Source organism: Bos mutus, chromosome 11, assembly GCF_027580195.1.
Source record: "Bos mutus isolate GX-2022 chromosome 11, NWIPB_WYAK_1.1, whole genome shotgun sequence".
Lineage (NCBI taxonomy): Eukaryota > Metazoa > Chordata > Mammalia > Artiodactyla > Bovidae > Bos > Bos mutus.
The window spans coordinates 16,942,450-16,951,351 of NC_091627.1; the positions used below are offsets into that span (position 1 = coordinate 16,942,450).

The following is an 8,902-nucleotide window of genomic DNA, read 5'->3' on the forward strand; positions in this document are numbered from 1 at the left end:
TGGGAGGGCGAAGGGTGAACACCTGTCCAAAAGCTGACTTTCCCCCCACCCTCGGCAATCAGGGGACAAGAGCTTTTATAGACAGAAGGAGGGGGCAAAAACAGCACAGTCAGCTCGGTCTGTCACCTTCACATTGGTCATCGGTGGTCTGACCAGCGTCATCTTGATTGTCCTAAGTACAGTTAATCTTTAGTTCCAGGGTTGGTTTGTTCCCATCTCCTTGAGGACAGTTGTCAGAACTGTGGCAGCTCATGTCGTGACTGCAGTCCAGTCATCATGCAATTAACTCCTCCACCAGGTAGGGGGTTCAGTATCTACAGGACAGCTCACAGGACTTGGCTCGGAATGTTATCCCTAGCCCTTGAGGAGGAACTGAAGGTCCTTGACTTTGCTTAATGACTTAAACTGTTGTTATTTGGTCTCCTTTGATTGTTTCCCTTTGTTTCTGTGTATTCTCACTTCTCTGATCAAACTTGTTCTTTGGCTAAAGTATTTCTGCAGACAAAAGGCAGACAAAGGACATAGGGCGGGGGCGAGGACCTTTAGGGTCCTGCTTTGTTTCACTATCACAATTGGAAACGAACGGGTAACCTAGCTGGTTCGACAGCACTCCAAGAAAGAGACAGGGTAGACTGAGTGAAAGCGAAGGCATCTTATTGACCAAGGATGTGAGCATCTGGTCAAGGGTTTTGGTCTGTTTTTAATTCAAGAGTCCTTGGCTCCCTGGAGAATGAGAGTGTGTTCCTAGTGGCTGAGGTGGTTCAAGGTGCCCTGCAGATCAGCAATGCCTTCCTGTGGGTTTTACGTATTCTGAAATAGCCGTGTGTGTGATTTTATGAGTGTGATCTGAATTCAGACCTCACAATTGCACTACTGACGTTAAGTTCAGACAAATGGACATAGCCAGCTCGTCAGAAAGCATGGACTCTTAGCATAAGCACAGTCTAATTTATAAACACCATGTGATGTGTGTGTGTGTGTGTGTGTGTGTGTGTGTGTGTGTGCAGCTGTGTGCATGCGCCTGTGATAGTTTTCAGGTAAAATCAGAAGTCAAGGGACACTTTCGTTCACCCCGCTGTGATGCTGTAGCATATTATCATATTTCAGAGCTGATACTAACCCTCAGAGATGTTTTACTTCATTTGTTTATCATTGAGAAAGCTGCTTCCTAGGTGGCGCTAGTAGTAAAGAACCTGCCTGCCAAGGCAGGAGACATAAGAGACACAGGTTCGATTCCTGGGTCGGGAAGATCCCCCAGAGGAGGAAATGGCAGCCCACTCCAGTATTCTTGCCTGGAGAATCTCCACGGACAGCGGAGCCTCACGGGCTTCAGTCCATGGGGTCGCAAAGAGTCCGACATGACTGAAGTGACTTAGCACGAAGCCCAGAGATGTGAACACAGAGTCAGAATTAGAACCACAAGCCCCTGGGTTTGCGTACTTACCACTCTGAACACTAGGTGGCAGATGAACTCCACCTTCAGTTCAGATTCCTGCTGTAGCAGCTGATGGAGGGAGCCAGGTAAGGGGTAGCCTCCCAGCTTCTTTGTCCAGCTTCCCTCCCTGATTTGAATGACAGCATATGTACACTTGAGGCTTATTTCCTTTGCTATGTACTCAACTCTCGGGGTAAACGTATGTTTTAAACCAAATCAAAATTTCTAACAGTACATGTTGGACTTTAAACTCCAGGAATAACACAAGTCTTGTTGTTCAGTCACTGTTGTCTGACTCTTGGCGACCCCATGGACTGCCGCACGCCAGGCTCCCCTGTCCTTCACCATCTACTGGAGTTTGTTCAAACTCACGTCCACTGGGTCAGTGATGCCGCACCATATCTGGTCCCTCCCTAATGCACCTGTGTATGCCTTTCTGCTCTCCCACATGGAGTGCCTTATCCCAGTCATTCCTGTTACCACCCGTCTCCTCGTAAGCCTTATAATCTCAGCCGTTTCCTGTTGCACATTCTCCTGCCCATGGCTCATGTATGTGTCCGGCTGTGGGTCTCCTTTACACCTGGAACCTGATAGCAGTTTTTGTAAACTATATTATTATCAGCTGTAATCATGCTGTCTTTCCCCCAGACTGGGTGGTAGCTGAGAACCAAGGTCTTATGTGCCTCTGTGTTCGCAGCACCTAATACAGTGCTGGGCTCAGAGGATGCTTGATGGCTAACTGAATCTATAATTGAATGGATGTTTGGTTACTTTGATGAAAGGAGGGAAAGGGAAAGGAAGAAGAAAAGGGGGAAAGAGAGGGAGAATGAAAGGAAGGAAGTGAAGGGAAATAACTATGGGCAGATGGATGGATGGGTGAGTGGATGATGAGTGGGTGAATGAATGGGTTGATGGATGAATGGATGGATGATACAGGTTGTAGATAGATGGATAGATGGATGGACAAGTGGAAGGAGAGATGATGGATGTATGGAAAGATGGATGGATGTTGTGCGTATAATGCATGGATGGATGAGTGGATGCATGGATGGATGGCTGGATAGATGGTGGATATACGTGGGTGGATAATGGATAGATGGGTGGGTGTAGGTGAATGTATACATGGATGGATGATGGATGGATGGATGGATAGATGAATGGATATAGGTGGATATAGGTGGATGGATGGATATAGGTGGGTGGATGGATGGCTGGGTAGGTGGATGATGGCTGAATGGGTGGTTGTGTGGCTCATACTTACACTGTGGAACCTATGGACCAGCCCCCTTACCCTCTGCTCCTGTTTCCTTCTTGCAGGTCGTGGGCATCTTTGCTGGATTTGGGCTCCTGCTCCTGGTGGCCTCCCCTTTCCTGCTCCTGGCCACTCCGTTTGTACTTTGCTGCAAGTGCAAGTGCAGTAAAGGTGATGACGACCCTCTGCCCACCTAGAGAATGGTGCGATGCTGGAGCAGGACCCCCACCTGCGGGAAGCGTGGTTCCCCCACCCCACCCCGCTGTCCCCCTCTCACTAAACATCTCTCTTGCCTTATGTGCCCCATTGAGCTTCACAGTGTCACGCCAGGACGCCGTGATTCCAGGGACTGATGTCAGGTCGTCGGCCGAGGCCCCAGGTGTGGTCACCCCCGGCATGGGGGAGGCAAGGCTGGCGTGGGTGGGGCGCGTCGCACAGGGTGGGTCTCTGCAGACTCACCGAGGGAGGTGCTGTGCGGAGCGCCCCCCACCCCGGCGACGTTCTCCCTGTCCCGCTGGACCGGGACCCTCCGATGTTGCCGAGGGGACTCTCTCATGCAGAGTGCAGTCTGTCTCCTCCCTGGCTTCGAGCTGGCTCCTCCTCGTGGCTGAGAGAAGTCCTTTAAGGATCGCGTTCCACTTCAGACAGAATCCGAGTGTTCTGACTTGAGAAAAGCACTCTGTTTATGACAACTCTTTTTATTACTAATGGCATTTAGTAAAATCCTTTTTAGAAGGCGTTTCCCCACACCGCCCCCCCACCCCCAACCGAGTAGTGAAAAATCAACACGGTGCATCAAAACCATTGTATGCCTTCTCTTGAGATGTGCGATTTTAAGAAGTTATGGTTAAATGGCCTTTCTGGCTCGGCCACTTTGCAGGAGATTTAGGAAGCCTTGTGTGCTCTTTGTGTCTTTTCTTGACGCTTGTGGAGACTTTTGGGATTGCTGTACGCTGTATACTGTTATCAGCATGTTTCCCGTGTCTTTAAACAGTTGCATTTCTTTAAACATACTGATGCATTTAAAGGAACATCTCCCCCCTAGGTTTGCCTTTTGTTTTCCTCTCTCTGGTGATTCAACTCGACTCACAGGGCTCCTCTCTGTTCACCCAAGGATCAGCAAATATTTTTTCATGTCTTCAGAAACCAAATGTTTTACTTGGTAATAGTTTTGTCGAGAATCCCTGTGGTTTGGCTGCAGCGTCAGTCCCCTCAAGCAGATGAAACCAATCAAATAGTGACCCTGAAGTCCGGGGGAAGGGCTTACTGGCAGGGGGCTGGGGCACAAGCTTCTGGATGTTCAGTTTTTGAAATGACTGAGTTATTCTGGAGAAATCATCTCTCTTACACAGTTCCAAGTCTCGCTGCTTACCCTACTGCCCCTGCTGAAAAAAATCTTCCGCTTCACTGAGTTGTTTTGATTGAGGGGGTATTACCACTCGATCTTTTACAGCTGTGTGTGACCGTGACCAGGGCAGGCGGATGCCCGGATCAGTAACACATACCGGGCTCCATAAGTTAACTCTGGGCAATGTGTGCTTTACAGACAGTGGACTTTACTGTGGCTTTTAAAGAGCACGCTGATTTCATCCAGCTTAGGACTTCTAAACACAGTAGGCGATCGTTGTGGATTTATCATGGTGGAACTTTTTAAAACTTATTAAGCATTCCACGAAAGAGTAAAATGAAAATGAAGTCTTTTATCTCTGCTGTTTGCCTATGTCAGGCACATTTGTACAGCGTGGTAGTGTTTTGTATCCTTGACTTCTGCGTTTGTGTATCCATCTCAGGTCCTCGATTACCTTCTGGTAGAGAAATGACTTTTATTTGTTAACATTTAATCAGCTTAGGAGAAACAGGATCACTCTTTCGCTCTAGGATTCATTTTCTTTTTGAAACTGAAGCCATTTTAAGGAGCCAGTCTGTGTCAAAATTATGTGCAGAACAGCCTCCAATATAACTACAGTTTGAAAACTCACTAACGATAAGAACATGCCCGGGGCCATCTGCCTGGATGAAGCCGGGGCACTGAGTCTCTGTAGCTGGAGGTGCTGCCATCAGGGTCAGGCCTGGGGGTGGGGAATGGCTTTTCTGGAGAGAGCGACAGCGCCCTGGGCCTGAAGATGAGCTTGGTGGCCCAGGCTTGAGAGCTCACTGCAATTTGTGAATGCCCTTTAAAGTCCTCATGGAAGACAGCAGGCTCGCGGCCTGTGTCCAGTGGTCCACGGGGCAGAGCTCCCCATCCCAGGTCAGCCTGTCTGTACTTGCTGCTGCCCGTCGCCTCCAGGGGTCCAGGCAGTAGTGCCCCTTCCTTCAAGGTGGGGACCAGAGCTGTTGGAAACGCCGCCTTCCCTGGGCCAGAGCTCAGGCCCTTTCATTCCTAGCAGGCTGGGCCGCCTGTTCTCCTGGGGGAGTCCACGGGTAGACCGTGCACACCCAGAGCCCCTGCCAGCCCTGTGCCTTTAGCCCTGATAGTTCAACGCACATGGTGCGACCCAGGTAGGACACACCAGGATTCTGGGGTCACCCAGGGTCTGAGTCACATCTGCTTGCTCTGAGTTTTTACATCAAGCCTGCCTGAGAGTGGTCGGTGTGATTAGGAAAAGCAAAAATAAAGCTGTCTGTTCGCTAGAAAGACACCGGCAGGGTCTCGTTGAGATCCTTTCGGAGACATGCAGCATCACCATCCGACTCCTCTCCTTTCAGCGAGGAACGCCATCCCTGTTGTTCGTGGGGACGCAGGATGGACTGGGCCTGATGTCAGGTGTGCACAGGACGTGGGAAGATGGCCCGTGTTGTGGGTTCTGACCTTGCCGTCACTCCCAGGAAAGCCTGGGTGTTTGACACTGTGGATGTGGCTGTAATTGAAGATGACCTTTGACAGGTGGTGTTCACACTGACCCTGTGGAAGCACACGTCTGTTGATTCATTTAGAGGCCTTTAATTCTGGAGGGGGTGGGGAGGGGAAGGAGAACACAGAGATGGACCGTGGCTGAGTGCCCCTGGCCAGGTGGGGGTGACGGAGGGTGTGGTAATATGAGTCCTTTGGGAACGGACAGCGCAGTGAGGTTTCACTGGCCATGCCTGGGCTCTGAGCCTGGCTCCGCCCTGCGTCCTGTAGCCTGGCCAGCCCAGCTTTACCATCGTCACCGAGGACCAGCGCCTTCAGGGGCATCGTTGTAGATGATCACTCAGCAGAGACCGACCCAGGACCTGAGCATAAAGAGAACATTTTAAGGCCTGAATGCTGGCCCATCAGTGTTTCCTCCACCCCCGGGGGGAGCTAAGGAACCACGTCTGCTCCCTCTGGCATCTTTTTAAAGGGGAACAGATTCTCTTTACAGCATACTGTTTCTTAAAACCAGTTTAAGAACCAGACCAATTCCTGATTAGCACATAGGACCCGGGGAAAGGGGCTTATCAGATATGCAGAAATTACTCCAAGATGATTTTATCTTTCTCACCTGTTTTCCAAAAGTTACAAGTTATTTTGCAAATTAGAAGAGAGTATTTTCCCTTGGTTGTCTTTAAAAATGAGAGTACTGGAAAGAACCAGGGTGGGTTTTTTTTTTTTTTTGTCTATTTCTCAGATTCTCATTGATTAATAAATATCTGTCTATGTATATATAAATCACAGTGAAATCATCAAGGGAAAACATTTGCATGTATAAAGCTTCCTGAAGGTCTCTCAAAAGTACCAAAGCTTGTTTATTCCTTATCATTAACCCAAGCCCTTATGAAAGGAAACAAAATGAAGAGTTGTGACTGGTGTTATCAAAAAATGCCAGCTGGAAAGAAGGGGGTGCATGAAAGCAGAATGACTGCTGCGTCCCGACCCAGAGAGCCTGCTGTTTGGGGGCACCAAGCCCATGCTCACCCCTCCTTAGTTTGCACAATTCTGTCTTCCGAGATTCCAGCAGCCTTCAGGGAGGGGTAGGTACCCAACCTTTCCCTCATCTCGTGCTCATTTTACCATGGGTGTATTCTACTCTTGTGTAAGAACATGCATGAATGAGTCATGCACATGTATACATTATGCATTTGACAAGTGGTGGTAAAAACAAACAAAAAAAAGACCAAAACAAGTTTGGTTCGTGTTTCTGAAATATCAGTACATTTCGTGCCACTCACACTGTGATGTATAAAAGAGCTGTTCGAACGCCTTTTAATGTCGTGTTTTGTACTTTGGAATCGTATAGACAAGTTTGATTTGTAATTTCAATACATATTTTAAGTGTATTGTGTCTTATGTAGTTTGTCCCCCACCCCTTTCGAAGGGATTTCTTTTTAAAGATATTTTGGCTGGAATACAGGTTACTTTTGTAAATCCTGTCTGGCTCCATCTTTCTTACACTCTTAGTTGACTGCTGGCTTGAAGATTGAAAATATTGTGAGGATTGGAGGTGGACGGGAGAGGGTCCTTATGCCACTGGGAACACAGCTTTTAAAAAAATTGAGTTATAATTAACATGCAGTAGGATAATGTTATGGGTGTACTTCATTGTGGTTCAGTGTTTTTATACATTATGAAATGATCACCAACAGTAAGACCAGCAATCATTTGTCACATGGTAGCTGTGACTGTATAAAGGTGTTTCAGTCTTACTGACTATATTCTCTATGTTACATTACATCCCAGAACTTGTCTCACAGCTGGAAGTGTGTGCCTCTTCATCTCCTTCTCATGTTTTATCTATCCCCTAGCCCCCTCCCTCTGACAACCAAGATTGTTGTCTGTAACTATGTCTATTTCTGCTTTGTTTTCTTTGCTCATTGCTTTTGTTTCGTAGATTCCACGAGAAGTGAAATCACACAGTCTTTGGGTCTCAATGTCCATGACTCATTTCACTTAGCGTGATACCCTTGAGGCACATCTGTATATGCTGAGGTTTTCTCTCTTGGGAAGTTCTCAACTCTCTCGAAGCCAAAATCATGTTGGGTGCTGGGTAAGTGGGCCCCACACTTGTGCCTTCTCCAGGAAAATGACATCAGAAAGCACCTCAGCCTCCTTTCTCTGCCTCCATCCATGGAAACAAGTACTTAAAAAACTACCGAAGTTTATGGGAGCGTCATAAGAATCAGTGATCATCCTGTCATTGCTAGAAAAAAAGGAAACGTGGATGCTGAGTTTAATAGGCGAAAAAATTAGTAACTCTTGAGTATTCCACCTTGATTTTCATTTGCTTCATCTAAATTTCCTGGAAGAATATATATACTTCACTTATTAACATAAAATGAAAGTCTAGGAAAAGGCGGTTAATTACCTGTCCTGTGGCTACAGTTTAAAACCCATCCTCAGCTTCCCTGGTGGCTCAGTGATAAAGAATCCACCACCAATGCAGGAGATGCAGGTTCGATTCCTGGTCCGGGAGGATCCACATGCCGCGGAGCATCTAAGACACAACTGCTGAGCCTGAACTCTGAGCCGAGGAGACACGACGAATGAACCCAGGCGCCCTGGAGCCCATGTTCCACCACAAGAGGAGCCACCGTGATGAGCAGCCCTTCCACCACAGCCAGTCAGTGTCCCCCGCTTGCTGCTACCAGAAAAAAGCCAGCACAACAACGAAGACCCAGCACGACCAAAAATAAGTAATTAAAAAATAAATACTAGCCATCCTTAGACTCTGGGGATGCGGGTGCTGGCATTGCAGACACGGTGTCCCTGCTCACGGGGGCTCCTCGTCTGGAGGGAGGCCGATCTGAGGGTCAGAGACCAGGGCAAGGTGTGGCCAGGGTCCTGGCGGCTGCCCTGTGGCACTGGGGCCAGGACAGGTGGTCAGGGAGGGCTGTAGGGAGGGTGAGGTGTGTGGACTGGGTCTAGAGTTGAGGAAGCATCGGCCAAGCAGAAATGAGGGAGTGGCCCAGTCCAGCAAGCGCAAGGACTTTGATGGGCACGCTGGGGCTGGACAGCCACTCAGGGGTCCCCCCCTTGGGAGGCACAGCCCACAAAGTTCCGGGGCTTCATTCTGAAGCTGTGTGTGTCGGGGGTGCATCAGCTTTCTAGGGCTGCCACGACAGAGCCCCGCAAACGACTGAAGCAACGGGAATGTCTTCTCCCTTGCTTCTGGAGGCCAGGGGCCCATGGTCCACAGGAAGCAAGGTGGCTCCTGAGAACCCCGAGCGTGGGCCCGTGCCAGCCTCCCTCCCAGCTGGGCTTTGCCAGCATCCCGGGCAGCCCTGGGCTTGTGCGAGCCGCCCCTGGTCTCTGTCTT

General features: G+C 49.0%; 1 protein-coding gene across 4 annotated transcripts in view; it reads left to right on the plus strand.

Annotated features, from left to right (window-relative positions):
* Nucleotides 1-7,014, plus strand: part of RNF144A (ring finger protein 144A) — a 128,095-nt gene extending 121,081 nt beyond the window's left edge. For 2 of the 4 annotated variants that reach the window (XM_070379075.1, XM_070379078.1), the window contains one exon: nt 2,753-7,014. In XM_070379075.1, coding sequence (XP_070235176.1) covers nt 2,753-2,884 — 132 coding nt within the window. In that variant the 3' untranslated portion in view covers nt 2,885-7,014. Of the gene's footprint in view, nt 1-193; nt 551-1,716; nt 2,703-2,752 lie in introns of those variants that run through there. The other 2 variants (XM_070379076.1, XM_070379077.1) reach the window with 2 other exon arrangements.
* The last annotated feature ends 1,888 nt before the right edge of the window (nt 7,015-8,902 follow it).